A 22786-nucleotide genomic window follows, 5' to 3' on the forward strand; every position below is an offset into this window, starting at 1 on the left:
TCTTTCTAAATTAAAATATTAGTATTGTGTTGTATGAAATTATTTTCTTTGCATTATTTGAGGTCTGACAACACTGCATCTATTTTGTTATTTTGACCAGTTGTCATTTTCTGCAAATAAATGCTCTAAATGTACAATATTTTGGGGAGGAATGTTAGTTTTACCCAAGCACATTTTACCCAAACACATACCTATAAATAGTAAAACCAGAGAAATTGATAATTTTGTAGTGGTCTCGTAATTTTTCCATAGCTGTGTGAGTGTATATATATATACACACACACACACACACACACACACACACACACACACACACACACACACACACACACACACACACACACACACACACACACACATGTATACAGTTGAAGTCGACATTTTACATGCACCTTGGCCAAATACATTTAAACTCAGTTTTTCACAATTCCTGACATTTAATCCTAGTAAAAATCAGTTAGGATTACCACTTAATTTTAAGAATGTGAAATGTCAGAATAATAGTAGAGAGAAAGATTGATTTCAGCTTTTATTTCTTTCATCATATTCCCAGTGGTTCAGAAGTTTAGATACACTCAATTAGTATTTGGTAGCATTGCCTTTAAATGGTTTACTTGGGTCAAACGTTTCAGGTAGCCTTCCACAAGCTTCCCACAATAACTTGGGTGAATTTTGGCCCATTCCTCCTGACAGAGCTGGCCACGTTCCAGTCACGGTTCATCTTCAATGCCCTTGCTGAGGGAAGGAGGTTTTCACTCAAAATCTCATGATACATGGCCCCATTCATTCTTTCCTTTACACGGATCAGTCGTCCTGGTCCCTTTGCAGAAAAACAGCTCCAAAGCATGATGTTTCCACCCCCATGCTTCACAGTAGGTATGGTGTTCTTTGAATGCAACTCAGCATTCTTTGTCCTCCAAACACAATGAGTTGAGTTTTTACCAAAAAGTTATATTTTGGTTTCATCTGACCATATGACATTCTCCCAATCTTCTTCTGGATCATCCAAATGCTCTCTAGCAAACTTCAGACGGGCCTGGACATGTACTGGCTTAAGCTGGCGGCGTAGTGTGTTACTGATGGTAGGCTTTGTTACTTTGGTCCCAGCTCTCTGCAGGTCATTCACTAGGTCCCCCCGTGTGGTTCTGGGATTTTTGCTCACCGTTCTTGTGATCATTTTGACCCCACGGGGTGAGATCTTGCGTGGAGCCCCAGATCGAGGGAGATTATCAGTGGTCTTGTATGTCTTCCATTTCCTAATAATTGCTCCCACAGTTGATTTCTTCAAACCAAGCTGCTTACCTATTGCAGATTCAGTCTTCCCAGCCTGGTGCAAGTCTACAATTCTGTTTCTGGTGTCCTTTGACAGCTCTTTGGTCTTGGCCATAGTGGAGTTTGGAGTGTGATTGTTTGAGGTTGTGGACAGGTGTCTTTTATACTGATAACAAGTTCAAACAGGTGCCATTAATACAGGTAACGAGTGGAGGACAGAGGAGCCTCTTAAAGAAGAAGTTACAGGTCTGTGAGAGCCAGATCTTGCTTGTTTGTAGGTGACCAAATACTTATTTTCCACCATAATTTGCAAAAAATTAATAAAAAATCCTACAATGTGATTTTTTTTCTCATTTTGTCTGTCATAGTTGAAGTGTACCTATGATGAAAATTACAGGCCTCTCATATATTTTTAAGTGGGAGAACTTGCACAATTGGTGGCTGACTAAATACTTTTTTGCTCCACTGTATACTTCACGAAACGTTTGAGCCAAGTTAAACAATTTAAAGGCAATACTACCAAATACTAATTGAATGTATGTAAACTTCTGACCCACTGGGAATGTGAAGAAATAAAAGATGAAATATATAATTCTCTACTATTATTCTGACATTACTCATTCTTAAAATAAAGTGGTGATCCTAACTGACCTAAGAAAGGGAATGTTTACTAGGATTAAATGTCAGGAATTGTGAAAAATTGAACCTAAATGTATTTGGCTAAGGTGTATGTAAACTTCTGACTTCAACTGTATGTATGTAAACTTCTGACTTCAACTGTATGTATGTAAACTTCTGACTTCAACTGTATGTATGTATGTATGTATGTATGTATGTATGTATGTATGTATGTATGTATGTATGTATGTATGTATGTATGTATGTATGTATGTATGTATGTATGTATACATACATACACACACAGAAATAGCACATCACTAATGCAACCCAAAACTATTGAGGTTATTTTAGATATTGGAAACCAATGACATGATACTGCACTAGAAGTGAGAAAGGAATTGTATATGCTCTACCATGGTGACTACTACAGCACATCTGCAATCACCATTTATAACATTAACATGACAGAATTAAAAACACTGAAAACAGTTATCAAATAGTTAGTTTATTTGTGATGTCACATACATCAATCTCACATACATGTGTGATAAGTATTATTCCATAGTGTTAACGGTTGGCTGCCTTATGTAGACTACTCTTCTAAAATGCATTTTATTCCCTCAAAGTGCCAAGACTGCATCATAATACCTCTCCAAATATGGATTCCATCTATCGTAGTACTTAACCAGGTAATATCACAACAGTATCACAAAAACCCATCTGAACAGTGCTTTCTGAATAGAAAGACACTTGGCTGATAAATTGTGGTTGTAATGTCTTAAAGGGCCACTGTGGTCAAAAATGACCAAATCTAGCTATTATCAGCTTTCCCTTGTTGTGGTCATTTTTCAACCTAGAGGAAGAAGGCTGTCTGTTTTAGTGTTAAGATAATCCTGATAATGAATCAATGTCATTCATCCCTTATGAAATGGAGTGGTGCTTATTTCTCTGGCAGACAGAGCCTACGGTTTACAGTTGCAGCCTGGTCCCAGATCTGTCATTCCAAGGCATCACAATAACCACAGGAGTTATAGGCTATACAGCACAAACTGATTTGGTACCAGGCCTATACAACGGCTCCTACACTTTGGTAACACTTGACACAATGCACTTTGCTTCGTTCACATAGGAAACAAAAAACAGGACATGTCTTAGGATGCGTCCCAAATGGCACCCTATTCCTACATTGTGCACTACTTTCATCCAGGGCTCTGGTCAGAAGTCGTGCACTGTATAGGGAATAGTTTACCATTTAACTAACATTTAAAATTATCTTTAGTATTTTCAGATAGAAGTGTTGTTCACTCTTATGTTAACTTGATTCCCAGAATGCAGTATATTATGTTCCCATGGCTTGGACTGCCATTCATTTTGTGCAAAAGAACATAGCAATACCTCTGTTTAATGTTATTGGTGTTCATACAAGATTCAGATCACAGATCTCTGTCCTCATACTTTTCATTATGTCCCGGAATTGTTGTATTTTATTAACAGACTAGGATGCCCACCTTAGAAAGAGCAGTACTTTAAAATCAGCCCTCTAAATCTGAGATGGTTGGTTCACTTAAGTTAGGTACATGCTTTCATTAACCAGCATGCTGAAATGTATTCTAATCTATGAAATTATGCAATGATCCTACATCAGTCCTTCCTCCAAAGGGAAAATCATCCTGCCAGAGAAGATACGTATGAGATAAGAAAACACGTACAGTACATTGATTGGCTACATTCCCATTTTCTACCCTCCTCGTGGAGTGTGGACTCGCACATTCCCCCGCATGGATTTAAAATAAATGCATTGGTGCAAGGAATAATGCTGGAAACTCCCTTTAGCCATGCTTGCACCAATCCAATGCATTTAACAAGTATGAGGGATGGTGAACGAGTGCTCACTTCTGGAGAAGGGTAGAGAATCGGAAAGCAGCCCATGTTTGTGGAAAAAATGTCTGTTAATCAGTTATCCATGGGTCTTGACCACACAAGTGATATGTCACTTTCAGTCCAAAAATACAATACATTATAAACATTAGATATGCAATAATTCATTAGATACATATTTTCAAGTCCCAAAAAACAACAACTATTTACATATACTGTATATACACAGATACTGGATTCCCATTGACCTTCGGATACGGGAGGTTGTATTTCGGTGTCCCAAATGGCACCCTATCCCCTTTAAAGTGCACTACTTTTGACCAGGGCCCACAGGGTTCCTGTCAAAAGTAGTCTACTCTATAGGGAATATGGTGCCATTTGGGACATACCCACAGTTAATGTTTGTTACTGGGGCTCTTTAACTATGTTCAATAGAGACATCACTCTCCAGTACATCATTCCCTCCGTATGATAAAGACAGACACAAAATGGCTCAATACATTTTTGATGGTTCACTTAAAAATGCGATAAAATAATTAAAACTGATTGAATGAAGTGTCATCGTCACCATAAAGCGTAAAACATTTTATTGCACAGTCTCTCTGTGTGTTGTGTCTGTTGTACCATGGTTGGTGTTGTGGGGCTGAGGGAGAGCCCGTAGTTTGGTTGCCTAGATGGGGTAACCCCCATCCACTCCTCTGGTGGTCAGTCTTGCTCTGTGGAGCTCAGAAAGCTAAAGAGCCTTCATGTTGTCCTTCTCTGATCCATCCACTTGGGGATCAGACCAGAGCAACTGACTGATATGATCCTCCTCAATCTGGTTTTGGCAAAACAAGAATAAAGCAAACTGAGTAACACAAAGAAAACAACCAACTCAGGTGTGATTCTGCGATGACTTCACTTGATGACAAAGATGACATGTTCCACTCCAAGCTTCCAAAAATTCCATTCCAAGAAGCTCCCTACATTGGAGTCCCATAGACAGACTTAGACGTCATGCTCTTGAGGAGTGTGGCTTGCTACCATGGACACCACCTCTGCCCCACTGCATTAGATCAGAACAGCCCTGATCAGCCTCCAGGAGGCTAGCGATGGTGCCAATGACCCAGTTACCGGGTCACACGGTGGTGTGTTTGTGGGTGCCATTGGGAGGCACGGAGAGAACCAGACCCTCCCCATCATCATCCCCCTCACTGTCTGTATCCCCCAGCCTATTATTCAGATCCAGGGAGGGGTGAAGCCTGATGAGGCTGGTGTGGCTGCTACTGCTCTGCTGAGGGTCCAGGTGGGAGGGGGTCTTGCCTGCGTCTTCGTCTGAGGATTGGTAGGACTCGTCGTCTGGTATGTAGTGATTGACGATGCGGATCCTGTCAAAACTGGGCTGATTGGACATGCTGCCTGCCTTCTGGTCTTTTAAGCAGCGGATCTGTGGAGACAGACGAGGGGCATTTAACAGGGGCGCATGCGGAGTGTAATGGGGACAGATACATACATACGTCGCCACGGGAAAAGCCCCTGAGAACATTTGAGTTGTTGCTCTTTATGGAAATCACATGCACAAACTACAACAAAGACAAAGAGGTCAACACTAATGAAAACATCAGTTCTGAAATATCGACAATGGGAGGAGATGGATTTCTAAACGCATGCAAGAGGCACGTTCATACTCATTGGTAGACGTGTGCTCATTCACTGATCATGCTCCTCCCTTCCACAAAACAATTACACATCATATATTCGGTATGGGCTGCGAAACTAGTGAAAGGTGGGTCAGATAGGTCAGGTTAAAATGTTGTTCTGGACCACACCTGCCTTGCCTAGAAGTCACCTGGATCAACCTGCCTCACAAAGACAGACATGTAGGGAGAGAGACCCACTTAGAGAAATGACTCAATTTAGTTCTTGTACCGGTACATGTCACTTTCCTCAAATACCAGGGCTTTAAAAAACAACTCATTTATGACAGAGATCAGTGATTTCAAACTACAGTTTGACTGACACAAGTGTGCAAAGAAAGTTTAGGGCTAAAAGCCAAGAGCCATTTGAGACGTCTTTTTGATCCTGAGAGAGATTAGTCAACTTTGGTTTCGAGCAACTCTCTGTGGCTGACTGTAAATCCAGCACTCTTATGAGAATGTGTGATTGAAATAGCAAATTGTGGGCGGCACACTTTTACCCCTTCTTCCTTGCCTTGGTCTGTCGACACTGAGCCTTTGCTCTCACTTCTGCAGTCACCAAGAAATGCAGAAATTGGGCCTAATAATTACCCACTGACAAAAATGGAATAACTAGAATATATATGTCTCTATATTTTACCTATCCTGCTACTTTTTTTGTCTTTTAAATTCTTATAACCATATTTCATCTTCTGTTTGCAAATAAAAACAGATTCAGTAGTCTTGTCAGTATGTCCTGCTAACTGTAGCATCTCCAAGATTAGATATCTCAGGTCATGGGGTTATGGGGGAGGGGTTTATACATCCAGATCATGGCTATGAGGTCAATTCTTGTCACTCAGAACCTGTCACCACCAACACTTCAGAAAGCATGATTCACAGCTTCACAGCCACCCATTCTTCAGCACCTCCTGACCACACCAACCAACATCCCTGGTTGTGTCCCAAATGGCATCTTATTCTCTATATATTTGTATGTATTATTGACTGTATGTTTGTTTTACTCCATGTGTAACTCTGTTGTATGCGTCAAACTGCTTTGCTTTATCTTGGCCAGGTGGCAATTGTAAATGAGAACTTGTTCTCAACTTGCCTACCTGGTTAAATAAAGGTGAAATATAAATATATTTTTTAATATAGTGCAATTCCCTATATAGTGCACTACTTTTGAAATATTGCACTATATAGGGAATAGGGTGAAATTTGGGATGCAACGGAGTACAGCCCAGAGGAGAGGTGGGGGGATTCTGTTCTGATCAACCTGCCTGACTGTTTGCCTCCACGCCTGCCTGACCGACAGTTTGCCTGGCTGACTGACTGACTACCTTGACTGTTTTTCGGCTTGCTTGACCGACTGTTTAACTGACTGCCTGGCTGGCTAGCTGCACAGTCTTGATAGGAGACCCAGAGTGACACAATGCATGATTTAGTGCAGCTCAGTTCAACCACAAGCCTACCAGCCTTTTGTTGTCCTCTTTTTTTTTTAGGAGGAGATAAAAATCTGACTACATCCTCCCTGGTAAATCATTGATTTGCTGGAAGAAAACAAGTTGCTTTGTTCTACTTCTCTTTTCTGTTATTTTCTTTCGGGGGGGTTGGGGTTCCACAACTCTTTTCACATAAGAGTTGTTTATAAAATGTGCCAAATGTCATATCACAATACCGTGCACATACATTACACAGAATAAAAGGGTGCATCATGTTCTGCATATATAATCCTACAAGAGAATCTTACATTCAGGCCTGATCAGATCTTTGTATTATATGAAGGACACTATTCTGATCAAAGATGGCCCACACTGCTGAAGTGATTGTGTCAAAGTCAAACCGGCAAACCTGTAGCTGATCTTGTAGATGTCTATTTATGTGATGAAATTCATAACCTTCAAATCCATGATCTAGCTATTCAGATGACAATAGCCAGCTGTGGTGTACACAGAGGAGCACAAGTAGTTTATGGGACTCCATTCCGTTCAATCTGGGTCCTACACTGCTCTCTCGGTATGGTAAAGAGTGGGGTTTAGCGTTCAAATAATAGAGTTACAGGAGAGGGGTGTGTGCTGGTACATCAACACCCTCAGCGCAGGAAGCTTATGGGCGTAGTTTACACTTCTACAGTTGGCTTCAAAATAGACAAATCTGAGCAAAAACATGAGAAATATAGGTAACAAAATAGTCTCTGAAAACAACAGGTACAAGCAGTGTTTGTTATTCCCCTGGTTCATTATTCCCCTGTTGTAACTGCTCACCTCATGTTTGAGCTCAGCTATCTGGTCCTTCAGGTCTCGGATGTACTGACTGGAGTCTGTGTTGTTCAGCTGGCCCTGGACCTTCCCTTCTTCTTTCTGCAGAAACAAACAGAAAACATTTCTCAAAGCATAGCTTATCATTGTTCCTCTAAGCACAAGACCACCGGAGAGGCGATAATATGTTTGTGACACTGTGGACAATTTAAATGTTGGAATCCATGAACTGTTACAAGGGCAAATTGATAAGCAGGTTGGGTTGCGAGGGAGGTAGACAACTACCACCAGACAAGAGACACTAGAGCTATATAATTGGAAAACTTGCATAACAGAAGCATCCTAGAAGATATGTACAGAGTGGCTGTTAACTTAGTAAAAGATGGAGGGGGGGCCTAGCTAAACTAACAAGGTACATATAGTCGTTGGTATCGTTTTCCTCTTTGGGCCCTGGGGATGAGCCAAGTAACAGTCAAACATGACACGTGCTGTTTACCTTCCTCAGCGCAGACAGCTGCAGCAGTAAGAGACACACATACCCCATTATAAACCTAAAATGATTCCTGCCTAAAGCCTAGTTTATAAGAGAGAGACATTGTCACTGGCTGAAGGGTTCAGGCTAACCACAACCTGCAACGTGGGAACAGGGGAGGGGGAAAATGGGGAAGATGTAAAACGCAGGGGTGGGGTGAGTGAGTGAGGTAGTGAGGTGAGAACCACCTCTGTCTGACCCAACACCTCAAAATGTATACAACGCTCTTGATTCCTGTGGTCAGGTCAGGGTTGAGAGGTTGAGGGTATAGGCCTAGGATCCTGATAAGCTGCTGACAATGTGAGATCTAAGCAAGCAGCTGTTCTTCCTGGAATCTGTGTTTTTCTTGAGCCCCCCCCCCCTCTCCTGACAGAGCTAGCTAGTGATAAGGGAGAGAGAGGCAGTTAATAAGACTTCCTCGTACTCAGCTGTGTGAATCACCAGGTGCCAAGTTGTGGCGAGGGGGTTAGGGACTGTGGCCAGGGACATCAAATGTCTTAAGTCGTGGGGTGCATCCCAAATGGTACCCAATTCCCTATATACTGCACTACATTTGACCAGAGACTATGGGCAGCCATGTATGGGGAATATTGTGCCATTTGGGACACAGCCATGGCTCGCCTGACTGCATCCCTCCAGGTCTACACAACACCTCCCCCCTCCCCCGTAGGTGGTTGTTGTCCTACGGCTGTTGGCTAGTGGCATTGTTGTTTGTTTGTCCTCTTGACATGCAATCTTGGTTTACAGTGCCTTCAGAAAGTATTCACACCCCTGGACTTTCTCCACATTTTGTTGTTACAGCGTGAATTTTTAAAGTGGATTAAATCAAGCATTTTTTTTGTCATCTCTGGTCTACACACAATACCCCATAATGTCAAAGTGGAATTATGTTATCCCAAAATGTTTACAAAACAAATAAAAAAAATTGGAAAGCTGAAATGTTCAAATCCATCAACACAGAGTACCACTCTCCATATTTACAAGAATAGTGGAGGCTGCATCATGTTATGGCTATGCTTGTAATCGTTAAGGACTGGGGAATTCTTAAGGATAACATTTTTTTATGGAATGGAGCGAAGCACTGGCAAAATCCTAGAGGAAAACCTTTCCATCAGAAACTGGAAGAAATTCACCTTTCAGCAGGTCAATAACCTAAAACACAAGGCCTAGGTTTTGGCCTTTCTAGGGAGTTTTTCCTAGCCACCGTGCTTCTACACCTGCATTGCTTGCCGTTTGGGGTTATAAGCTGGGTTTCTGTACAGCACTTTGAGATATCAGCTAATGTATGAAGGGCTATTTAAATACATTTGATTTGAAGTCACTGTATATGGCTGTGATAGAGGAGCGTTAGATTGCACAGAAGCAATCTTGTGACACGTCATGTCCATAACAGGGTCACTTAGTGACTTTTTCCAATTAACAATAGTTGCTTGCGCTCAATGTCAAACTAGCTGTCAGCCAAGTGAGTGCTCTTTCGTGTTCAGTGTCATGCTCTCTACAATCTTGTGGCACATGTCCCATCCAAATGACAATAGTTCCACTAACATTATTATGGTTAAAAACAAACAAGCACAGATACTATGACAGGAAATGTGACTTTTTGACCAGTTTCCTCACACACAATAGCAATGATGACAAACACGTCATTTTTTTTGGTAAATGCAAACCACCATGTATTTACAGATAAAACTGCAGACGCAATTACCAAGAGAGCAGTGAGAAAACACTATGAGGAACCTCTAATAACCAATGAATTTGCTAAAGCCTCTCTATTAAATATACATGGAAATCTGTGAGCATATCATGCATGCAGAAGTACAAATCATAGATAGGCTTCCAACATGTCACCTTTGGTTCCAGTTGTCAGAGTGTCTTCGACTCACAATAGGAAGTGGTTTCTTCTCTTGACAAGAAGATAGCCGAGCTGTGGTATTACCATGGATCACATATACATACAGCTGCATTTATACTGCAACAGCAATGTAAAAACCCTGATGTCCATTTTACTATACATACGGTTTCATTGACTGAGCACTTTACCTCTTGATACATATATATTTATGGTAGTTTAGTACTGGAAGTTCCTCGCAAACCTAGAATTGTGAAATTCTACCAATATAAAAATACCATAAATAAATGGCGATATCACTGGCGTGTTGTGAATACTTTCCATCAGCGGGCCGTAGTGTAGGTGGGAAAGAGTGACGTGTTGGTTAGAGGAAGATCAGATAGGCAGGCAACCGCGGGGGCTTTTTCAAGGTAAGAGTACGACAATGGTGAGGGGAAAAACTGCAAAGGTATAGTGGGCAGAAGTGAGGCAGCGCAGCACTCATTGGATGAGTTCACTAAAGCTACACATCATGCATTACTATTTGGAGAGGAGACTTGTGTGCAAACCACCCTCCAATTGGTTATTGGGTTAACACACCAAACAATAACTATTTAAGTTGATAGGACCTGCTTTCTTCACTTCTTGGGGGGAAAAGTGCCTTGTACTGTAGCTCGGCTCATGATCAGTCTTTTCACAAAGCCCAAACCTCTCATTTTATAGCATGCCATCAGACACATTTGATGTGGCTTTTACGTGAGGTGTTAAATGCAGTGGACAACAATTTCAGTCATTGCTTTCTTGCACTCCTTCGCTTGGGCCTACAACCAGAGAGACTGAAGGAAAAGGTAAGACGGGGCATCTACCCACAACCTTTAGAGCTGCAACCAGGTTCTCAAACCACAGACCAAGAGTTCACCACTGGCACCACATGGCATGGGCTCTGACTAACAAAGTGGTTATTCAAAACCTTCAAGAGCTGGTAAACGTCTGTCTGGCAACTACCAAATGCAGTAACTATTAGCTTCCATGCACATATTCGAAGACCATTAAATCAAAAAGAAACTCAGTATAAATGAAGATTGACATGATCATAAGTTGCAAATAATGGTTTCATTGCATTACCCGAGAGAGTGAGGGGGCGGTACTTGGTAGTGGTGAACGCTGGTGTTGATGCAGTGTTGTTGAAGAACCTAGTAACAAAACCTCAGACCACACTGTGTGTGTGTGTAAAAATATAGAGGGGATGTTGGTTTAAAAAAAGTCTATTGACACTAAATAATAATTTACACTCTTGCCCGTATACGAGCTGAAATGTGCAGATTTGTGCACTGATTAGCACCTAAATTGGAATGCAGTGGCTTTCCAGTAACATGCTATAAATGACATCAGAGTTCAGGTTCGGCGCTTCACAGCGCTGTATGGGTACCATCCAAGCTCATCAGTAAGCTCGGGGCCCTGGGTTTAAACCCCGCCCTGTGCAACTGAGTCCTGGACTTCCTGATGGGTCGGGTGGTGGTGAAGGTAGGAAACAGCAACTCCACTTCACTGATCCTCAACACAGGGTCCTCACAAGGGTGTGTGCTCAGCCCCCTTCTGTACTCGCTGTTCACCCATGACTGCGTGGCCACGCACGTCTCCAACTCAATCATCAAGTTTGCAGATGACGGAACAGTACTAGGCCTGATTACCAACAATGACGAGACAGCCTACTGCGAGGTGGTGAGGGCCCTGGTGGAATGGTGCCAGGAAAATAACCTCTCCCTCAACAAAACGAAGGAGCTGATTGTGGACTTCAAGAGACAACAGAAAGAGCATTCCCCTATTCACATCGATGGGACCACAGTGGAGAAGGTGAAAAGCTTCCTCGGCGTACACATCACTGACAATCTGAAATTGTCCACCCACACAGACAGTGTGTTGAAGAAGGCGCAACAGCAACCTCTTCAACCTCAGGAGGCTGAACAATTTTGGATTGGCCCATAAGACCCTCAACAACTTTTACAGATGTACAATTGAGAGCATCCTGTTGGGCTGTATCACTCGCCGGGTACGGCAACTGCAACGCCCACAACCGCAGGACTCTCCAGAGCGTGGTGCGGTCTGCCCAACACGTCACCGGGGGCACACTGCCTGCCCTCCAGTACAACTGTACAGCACTCGATGTACCACTAGTTAGTTCTCTCACTCAACCCTTTCACATGTTTTGTCTTATGTTGCATCTACCCCACGTTTCCAGGAATATTCTTACATTGAACCTATTTGTTTAAATTTAGCTAGCTATGACAAAATCGGTTTGTATTGCTAGTTGGGATTTTAGTTAATATTTTAGCTAATTAGCGTTACAAACAAACGAGCAAGTTAATGCTTGCTGTTAGCTAGCTAACGTTAGCTGAGGTCAGATGGCTGGCTTGCAAGCTAACATTACCTTACATTCGTCAGTGATGTTCTCAGAATGCCATTTCACATGGCTAGTTATTGCCTAATGTTAGCTAGCTAATTAACTAGCATTGAACCTATTTGGTTAACTTTAGCTAGCTATGCAAAATTGGTTTGTATTGCTAGGTAAAGCTTGTTGTTAGCTAGCCAGCTGAAGTTAGATGGCTGGCTAGCTAGCTAACATTGTGTATGAACTGTGTAGTGATGTTCTCAGAATGCCATTTAGCATCCATTGTATAATAATGCTAAAATATTTGTATCTGGAATTTGTCTTTCAGCATCAGTACAACACGCCTGACTCTCCTCCAACAGTCACACAAGGAGAATGGTCTAATGCCTCCCATCAAAAATAGAGCTGGCCCAAGCGAGCACAGGTTACACCTGAAGCATGATGACTTGCAGCGAGTTGTGAACTTCAACAACTACGCAGAGGATAATGCAATAGTATAACCAGGATGCCACCCAGGACACAAACACTTTGATGGAAAAGCAGCAGTGTGGAGTCTCTACAAGGAATCAATGACAACACTTGTAAAGCATAAACAACACATTTTGATTATTTAATTGACCTCCAACATGGTTGGCACTACTTTTATTGATCTCACATCCCACAGCTGGTTGGACTGGAGGATGGTACGGTGCTGGTGGAAAGCTATGGCATTCAACAACACCTGACTCTGTACTTCAGGCAGTTGCCACAGATCAAGCAGTACAAGCACTTCAGGTGAATATCATTTTCATTGCATTGTATGAGGTTATTCTTCTTATCTAAACTTGGGAGGTGAATTGATGTTGTGCAAGGTTGTAATGTATTTATTTTTGTTTTACAGCTTCAATGCTCTGGAGCCTGGTGTTGTCCGAACGCTCCTTGGCGACTCAGTCCGGACCAGGTTTCAGCTGCAGCGTAACACTGTCATCCTTCCTTCCATAGATGGTCTGCCTGTACAAGCACCACCTGGACTGGACACAGCTAGATGAAACGTATCTTCCAATGCATTTCAACAATATTGCCAGATGGCGAGGAATGGATTTTACATCCGACTCTTCTGCTGCCAGTCAACCGTCAAACCACTCGTTCTGGTGAGTATGTTAGATAAGTAGATAACAGGTACTAGCTAACTAGTAGCTACTTTTGGTTATAAAACATTATTTGATGTTGGCGAGCCAGGTTAGCTATGATACCACAGATGAAAGGGGAATGATTCTGTAGCTAGTTAAATACAACAAGCTAACGTGTAATGTGATGTAGCATGTCAGAGGAAGATGTGCATAGCTCACGTTAACTAGATACCTTGCTAACAGCTAACTGTAGCCCATTGGCATTTAAGGTCAATATAGGGCAGGCACTTGGAGACTACCTTGCTAGCTAATCATAGGATGTAGCCAGCTTGCTATTGCAGCAGACGACCACACCGGGTTCCACTCCTATAAGCTAAAAACAAGAATAAGTGGCTTCAGTGGGCACGCAATTACCAAAATTGGACAATTGAGGAGTGGAAAAACATGGCCTGGAACATGACAGCGAGTTCAGTTTACTTGAGTGGCTTGTGCAGACCCCAGACCTCAACGTAATAGAGCATATTTGGGATGAGATGGAACGGGCTATTCGGAGCATGAATGTACTGCCGTCCAATCAACAGCAACTGCGTGATGCCATCGCGTCAGCATGGACCAACATCCCTGTGGAGAGTTTCCGACGCCCTTTAGAATTCCCTGAAGAATTCAGGCTGTTCAAGGCAAAGGGAGGTCTGACCCAGTACCAGATGGGTGTGTATATGTACACTGAGTATACAAAACATTAAGAACACATGCTCTTTCCATGACATAGACTGACCAGGTGAAAGTTATGATCCCTTATTGATGTCACTTGTTAAATCCACTTCGAACAGTGTAGATAGATGAAGAGGAGACAGATTAAATAAGGATTTTTAAGCATTGAGACATGGATTGTGTTTGTGTGCCATTCAGAGGGTGAATGGTTAAGACAAAAGATTGAAGTGCCTTTGAACAGGGTATGGTAGTAGGTGCCAAACACACCGGTTTGTGTCAAGAACTGCAACGTTGCTAGGTTTTTCATGCTCAACAGTTTCCCATGTGTATCAAAAATGGTCCACCACCCAAATGACATCCCACGCTTTCAACACCTTGTAGAGTGCATGCCCCAACGAATTGAGGCTTTTTAAGGCCAAGAGGGGGGGGGGGGGTGCAACTCAATAGTCTGTTCTTAATGTTTGGTATACTCAGTGTATATCATGTTGTGTATACACATTACTGACAGTATATTAATAGAAAAGGTGTGTACAGCAGTTATATTATGAGCCTTGAAAAGAATATAGTATATAAATAGGAAGTGGGTAAATGTTAACATTATTACAGTGATCAGTGTTCAATGACTTTGTACTGTACATAGGGCAGCAGTAAGGTGCAGGGTTGAATAGCGGGTGGTAGCCGGCTAGTAACGGTGACTAAAGTTCAGGGCAGGGTACTGGACGGAGGCTAGTGGTGAGTATTTAACAGTCCGATGGCCTGTTAAATATGGTGGTGGCAGCATCAGGCCGTGGGGATGTTTTTCAACGAGAAGGACTGGGAGACTAGTCAGGATCGAGGGAAAAATGAACGGAGCAAAGTACAAAGAGATCCTTGATGAAAACCTTCTCCAGAGCGCTCAGGACCTCAGACTGGGTCGAAGGTTCACTTTTCAACAGGACAACACCCCCAAGCACACAGCCAAGACAACGCAGGAGAGGCTTCCTGACAAGTTTCTGAATGTCCTTGAGTGGCCCAGCCAGAGGCCGGACTTGAACCCAATCAAACATCTCTGGAGACAGGAGAATAGCTGACCTGAAAACGCTGCCTATCCAATCTGACAGAACTGGAGAGGATTTGCAGAGAAGAATGGGAGAAATTCCCCAAATACAGGTGTGCCAAGCTTGTAGCGTCATACCCAAGAAGACACAAGGCTGAAATCGCTTCCAAAGGTGCTTCAACAAAGTACTGAGTAAAGAGTCTGAATACTTTTGTAAAATGTAATTTTAGATTAAGGCTGTAAAGTAACAAAATGTGGAAAAAGTCAAGAGGTCTGAATACTTATGAATGCACTGTATATGGTAGACCATACAGGAAGGTATAATATTTGCACATTGTTATATTAGCAGAACACTGCTTCTACAGTATTATGTGTAGTATGGTTTATTCTACATGGAACTGTTACACTTGGAAGAGTTAAAACACTTTGTTTAGAATATCTACATCAATGCAACAATTGCACTCTTCTCATTTTACTCTGTAGGCTACTGGCCGACGCAACGCTTCCTCCATTGAATTGGTCAGTAGCCTAAAGTTGTATGACAAGAGTGTCATCCTCCTGCATCTCACATCTGCCTCTAGTTATTGAACTCTGCCTGCCGGACCAATGGGTTGAGGCAAACTCTGTCATATCCAGGATGAAATGACATGCACTCATACCCCCCTGCCACCTGACTGCACCTGTCTATAACCTGTAATAGTTTTCTATATTCTATATGGCCTTACTGAAGAGCTCAGTGACTTTCAATGTGGCACCGTCATAGGATGCCATCTTTCCAACAAGTCAGTTTGTCAAATTTCAGCCCTGCTAGAGCTGCCCCGGGTCAACTGTAAGTGCTGTTATTGTGAAGTGGAAACGTCTAGGAGTAACAACGGCTCAGCCGCGAAGTGGTAGACCACACAAAATCACAGAATGGAACCGCCGAGTGCTGAAGCACGTAGCGCGTATAAATAGTCTGTCCTCGATTACAACAATCACTACTGAGTGCCAAACTGCCTCTGGAAGCAACATCAGCATAATAACTGTCTTCGGGAGATTCATAAAATTGGTTTCCATGGCCGAGCAGCCGCCCACAAGCCTTAGATCACCATGTGCAATGCCATGTGCAATGCCAAGCGTCGGCCAAGCGTCGGCTTGAGTGGTGTAAAGCTCGCCACCATCGGACTCTGGAGCAGTTGAGTGGAGCAGTTAGTTCCAGTGAAGGGAAATCTTAACGCTGCAGCATACAATGCCATTCTAGACGATTCTGTGCTTCTAACTTTGTGGCAACAGTTTGGGGAAGGCCCTTTCCTGTTTTAGTATGACAAAGCGAGGTCCCAAACAGAAATTATTTGTCAGCGTGGAAGAACATGACTGGCCTGCACAGAGCCCTGACTTCAACCCTATCGGAAACCTTTGGGAAGAATAGGAACCCCGACTGCGAGCTAGGCCTAATCACCAAACATCAGTGCCTGACCTCACTACTGCTCGTGGCTGAATGGAAGTAGGTCCCCGCAGCAATGTTCCAACATCTAGTGGAAAGCCTTCCCAGAATATTAGAGGCTGTTATAGCAGCAAAGTGGGGACCAAGTGAATATTAAATGGCCATGATTTTTGGAATGAGATGTTTGACAACCAGGTGTCCACATATTTTTGGTCATGAAGTATAGATGGAAGGGACATCATCACCCATTGGAGACTTAAAACCAGAACTTCACCCAGAGAGCTGTACATTTCAGTGTGTGGTTAGACAGCTAAGTCCTTAGATTTGGCCAACTAGAGAAATAGAATGCTATTCTTGTTCTGGTTGTACTCTACACACATTTGCTAGGTAAGGGTAGGCATACTGTCTTTGGAAGCACATCAATACGATATTTACAGCATACAATGTTTTATCTTTGTGATAAAGCTGGGTGATAAGGCTATAACACTACATATTTCCAAACATATATCTCGATTTGTTTAATGTTGTTTTCTCTAAATAGGCTTTGTTTTACAATTAAAAGGTCAAATATACTATATTTTAAGCAGTATGGAATAATCCAACGAATTCAGAGCTTGTGAAATTATATCTTAGAATAAATTATAAACCTACCACAACACCAACCAAAAATAGTGTAACCTGCTTTTTTTTGCAATAATCACTGATCTGGATTTCAAGTCTATGAAAATGCCCTTTTTGTTCACATTAGACCAGAACCATGCATAATGCAAATTCACTAATAATTATATATTTTTTTGTAGCAGGCAATAGAAAATGAACACCGGTATCATAAACAATGTCTGAAGCACAAGCCCACGTGCCAGTGAGTAGCCAACTAATCTTTATGAACTCAGCAAAAAAAGAAACGTCCTCTCACTTTCAACTGCATTTATTTTGAGCAAAATTACAGTGTAACTATTTGTGTGAACATAAGATTAAAAACTGAGACAAACTGGACAAGTTCCACAGACATGTGATGAACAGAAATGGAATAATGTGTCCATGAACAAAGGGGGGGGGGGGTCAAAATCAAAAGTAACAGTCAGTATCTGGTGTGGCCACCAGCTGCAATAAGTACTGCATTGAATCTCCAACTCATGGACTGCACCAGATTTACCAGTTCTTGCTGTGAGATGTTACCCCACTCTTCCACCAAGGCACCTGCAAGTTCCCGGACATTTCAGGGGGGGAATGGCCCTAGCCCTTGACCTCTGATCAAACAGGTCCCAGATGTGCTCAATGGGATTGAGATCCGGGCTCTTGGCAGAACACTAACATTCCTGTCTTGCAGGAAATCACTCACAGAAAGAGCAGTATGGCTGGTGGCATTGTCATGCTGGAGGGTCATGTCAGGATGAGCCTGCAGGAAGGGTACCACATGAGGGAGTAGGATGTCTTCCCTGTAATGCACAGCGTTGAGATTGCCTGCAATGACAACAAGTTCAGTCCGATGATGCTGTGACACACCGCCCCAGACCATGATGGACCCTCCCTCCAAATTGATCCCGCTCCAGAGTACAGGCCTCGGTGTAACACTCATTCCTTCAACGATAAACGCAAATCCAGCCATCATCCCTGGTGAGACAAAACCACGACTAGTCAGTGAAGAGCATTTTTTGCCAGTCCTGTCTGGTCCAGCGATGGTGGGTTTGTGCCCATAGGCGACGTTGTTGCCGGTGATGTCTGGCAAGAACCTGCCTTACAACAGGCCTACAAGCCCTCAGTCCAGCCTCTCTCAGCCTATTGCGGACAGTCTGTGCACTGATGGAGGGATTGTGCGTTCCTATCTCCCTGTAGCGCTGTCTTAGGCATCTCACAGAACGGACATTGCAATTGATTGCCCTGGCCACATCTGCTGTCCTCGTGCCTCCTTGCAGCATGCCTAAGGCATGTTCACACAGAAGAGCAGGGACCCTGGGCATCTTTCTTTTGGTGTTTTTCAGTCAGTAGAAAGGCCTCTTTAGTGTCCTAAGTTTTCATAACTGTGACCTTAATTGCCTACCATCTCTAAGTAGTCTTTAGGACCGTTCCACAGGTGCATGTTTATGAATTGTTTATGGTTAATTGAAAAAGCATGGGAAATAGTGTTTAACCTCTCTAGGGTATGTGGGACGCTAGCGTCCCACCTGGCCAACATCCAGTGATATTGCAGAACGCCAAATTCAAATACAGAAATACTCGTTATAAAAATTACTATTTTACATAGGTTTAAAGATGAACTTCTTGTGAATCCAACCACGGTGTCAGATTTTTAAAATGCTTTACGGCGAAAGCATACCATACAATTATTTGAGAACATAGCCCAGCAGACAAATCATTACAAACAGTAACCAGCCAAGTAGAAGAGTTACACAAGTTAGAAATGGAGATAAAATTAATCACTTACCTTTGATGATCTTCATATGTTTGCACTCAGAAGACATTCATTTATTCAATAAATATTCATTTTGTTTGATAAAGTCTCTCTTTATATCCGAAAACCTTTTGTTCGCGAGTTTTCAGTAATCCACAGGCTCAAACACAGTCACAACAGGCAGACAAAATAATCCAAATTGTATCCGTAAAGTTCATAGAAACATGTCAAACAATGTTTATATTCAATCCTCAGGTTGTTTTTAGCCTACATAATCGATAATATTTAAACCGGACAATAACATTGTCAATATAAAAGGTAAAGGTACTCTCCCGGTCGTGCGCATGAAAAAGCTCTGACAAGGCAGGGTCCACTCATTCAGACTGCTCTTACTCCCTCATTTTTCAGAATACAAGACTGAAACAATTTCTAAAGACTGTTGACATCTAGTGGAAGGCATAGGAACTGCAATTTAGTCCTAAGTCAATGGATACTGTAATGGCATTGCATAGAAAACTACAACAAAATAAATCCTACTTCCTGAATGGGTTTTTCTCAGGTTTTCGCCTGCCATATCAGTTCTGTTATAATCACAGACATTATTTGAACAGTTTTGGAACCTTTAGAGTGTTTTCTATCCAAATCTACTAATTATATGCATATCCTATCTTCTGGGCCTGAGTAGAAGGCAGTTTAAGTTGGGCATGCTTTTTATCCAAAATTCAAAATGCTGCCCCCTACCCTAGAGAAGTTAAACCCTTTACAATGAAGATCTGTGAAGTTATTTGGATTTGACAAATTATCTTTGAAAGACAGGGTCCTGAAAAAGGGATGTTTTTTTTTGTTGCTGAGTTTATTTCAAGTTTATCCATCTTGGATCTATTTCCTTGCTAACAAGGTATAACAGATGATATATTATGAACACACCCTTCTGTCCGTCTCCAACTGTTTGAACAGCTTGCTAGCATGTCCACTTTCTGCAGATGTTTAAATCATGTGGCGTACCGTATTTTTCAGAATGATTCCTTATGTCGCGTTTTATGCATATTGCACATTTATAAAATGCAGACTAAACTGCTAGGTTAAAATACTCCTAGCAGATCGTGTTACTGCAATGACTCATGACAAACTATTCTTTTTCCAGAATCAATGTTCATTGATACTCCCATTTTAGTAGTGTTTGCTCTGCGCACAATTTTAAGAGTTGAGACATAAAAAGCATATCATTAGAAAGGTTAACTTCTCATCTATTACAGTAAGATAATGTCTCACTGTGTTTCAGTGTCAATATGACCGATTGTTGGACCAAACAGCGAGTTGAAACCGTTTGTATAAGAGGAAGAAGTGATCTCATCTTTGTTGAGTGGCAGTGGGTGGGCTTGATATGTGTGTGTAAACAGGAAGGTGCACACAGCACAAAAGGAGCAAAAGAGAGAAGACTAAAAAAACAATATGAGAAGAAGTGGACAAACACTATTTTTTTTATTGCGATACAGTCATTTGGAATATCTTGTAAAAAAATAAATATATAGCCAAGCCCTCTTTGTAACATGGACACAGACCGATTTTTTTGGAGATAAATCTATCGACACACAAGCTGGGCGATGTTTGTGCAGTGTTCACATTAGTAGTTCTGGGATTTGTCCCCCAGGAAAGACTGTGATGGAACGTTGAAACATTTCAGACACTGGCTCTTGCTTCTGGCCATAGAAACACCAGCAAGATAGGATAGCCAGCTGCAGGTATCACCAAGCTATGCTTGTTAGCTGCTGTCAGATAGCCTACAGATATATAACTGAATTAGCTGACCATCTTGAGATGGCAAGTCAGTCAGGAGGGTTGTCCTCAACTTCATAACTCAGTTCTCTTCATAGCAAAGCTAGCTTCGCTTACCTCGCTGTACTCACTCCTGAGCTTGTTTGTTGTGATTGAATAGCAAAAACACACCCGAGACCACTTAAGTTTGCCTTCAGTCATGGCTGCAAGCATTTCGTAATGAGCATTGATGAAAAACAGGGCCAAATCAGGAAGTGCAGTCGCCCTTTAACAACGCATAAGACAATTTCTTGTACATCATTTTTGGATGTGTTAACTCTGTAGTATAGGTCAATTGTTGGTATATTAAAAGGTGCATGTGTGTGGGCCGACGCTGTGAAGAAAGCAGACAGAGAGTCTGACACCCTGGTTCACAGGTGTCAGCAATGTTTCTGAAACGCCAACGAGTTTACTTGCTGGGCTAAAACATCAAAGCTTCTGTATTATCATGTTTCTTCAGACTGAGCTGGTGGAAATACTGAAGCAATCATTGTCAACCTCCCCTGTTTCTTCTCAGATCACAGAAGATGATACTATCACTGAAACTAGTCGGCTCTATTTTCAATGATATAGTTTCTCATTACGAACAAATGTAGGTAATAATACTTTTATCCAAAGTGAATTAACAGTTAATAGTGTTGTTTAGGGTGTACCGTAGTTTCACACACAGGCGACACCAACAGCAATCTCAGGACACTAGATAAAGAACTGCAGCACGGTAGGAAGATTCCCACACCGAAGCTTCATAACCTGACAAATCACTAGCACAGGAAATGCATAGGTTGTTTTCTACTGGCAGAAAATTTGATTCAACTCAATTATTTCAGAGAAAGGTTGATTTCAATCTCCAAATACATAGTAGGAGCTAAACAAAAATCGGCAACCCCCTGAGGGTGCCATGTTTTAATGACTACTCAATCAGGTATGAGCATGGTTGGTATGAAATGAAATGATGATAGGAAAGTGACTCTTGTAGTCTAGCCTTTCTGGAGATGATCACGGTTTCTTGGTGCACTCCTCACCTCTGCAGTAAGCAGGCCTTTTTCAAAGCTTTCGCTTTAAATCACCCCACCTTCTTCCTCACATCAATGAAGAAAACACTCAAATAGATAAGGGCTCTAATCTGTACAACTTTCTGTAGGCCTATTTATGGTGTGTCTCTGTGTCGAGTGCTGGTGAACTCCGAGTAAGCCAAAATGCTCAGATGATGATGATGGAGTGGGTACGGAGTGTTGAATTGTGGCTTATGTTGAGGAGAAGTCGCTATGGGCTGGACAAAAGTTAAGCCTCGTCATGGACTTTGAAGCAAGGTTATTATAGTTTTGCATTTTTATATCCATTTAGTTTTTGTTTTCTGAATTTGAATTCAGCTTAGTTTCAGTTAGTTTTTAGACCTGAGTTGCTAGTTTTTATTTAATTTAAGTTGTATGAAAATAATAGCGTTTTAGTGTTAGGGACAGAAAGCATCCTAGGAGCTATTTGGGTTGTATAGTTTTTTTGTGTGTGTTTTTGGGATGTTACTTCTTGCAACTGGGGGGCAGTAATTTACATTTACATTGTCGTAACCAGACGCTCTTATCCAGAGTAACTTACAGGAGCAATTAGGGTTAAGTGCTTTGCTCAAGGGCACATTGACAGATTAGTCGGCTCGGTGATTGGAACCAGCGACCTTCTGGTTACTGGCCAAATGCTCTTAACCGCTAGGCTACCTGCCACCCACAAGGTGATGGATCAGGTCTTAGGTTAGTTTAGCCCTTCATGACTCCAATGCTACATTGGAGTCATTCCACGTCCCTTTTGATTAGCTGAGGTGATTTGGTCAAGTCTAGAAACAATACTGATACACTGTTTAAAACAGCTT

General features: G+C 42.1%; 1 protein-coding gene across 7 annotated transcripts in view; it reads right to left on the bottom strand.

Moving 5' to 3' along the window:
* Positions 1–3466: 3466 nt before the first annotated feature.
* Positions 3467–22786, bottom strand: part of LOC124037896 (ecotropic viral integration site 5 protein homolog) — a 96931-nt gene continuing 77611 nt past the window's right edge. For all 7 annotated transcript variants that reach the window (XM_046353124.1, XM_046353121.1, XM_046353119.1 and 4 more), the window contains 2 exons: positions 7697–7792; positions 3467–5197 (listed from right to left, as the gene is read on the bottom strand). In XM_046353124.1, the coding sequence (XP_046209080.1) occupies positions 4889–5197; positions 7697–7792 (405 nt within the window). In that variant the 3' untranslated portion in view covers positions 3467–4888. The remainder of the gene's footprint in view (positions 5198–7696; positions 7793–22786) is intronic.

This window comes from Oncorhynchus gorbuscha, linkage group LG06 (assembly GCF_021184085.1).
Source record: "Oncorhynchus gorbuscha isolate QuinsamMale2020 ecotype Even-year linkage group LG06, OgorEven_v1.0, whole genome shotgun sequence".
In the NCBI taxonomy this organism is placed as follows: Eukaryota; Metazoa; Chordata; class Actinopteri; order Salmoniformes; family Salmonidae; genus Oncorhynchus; species Oncorhynchus gorbuscha.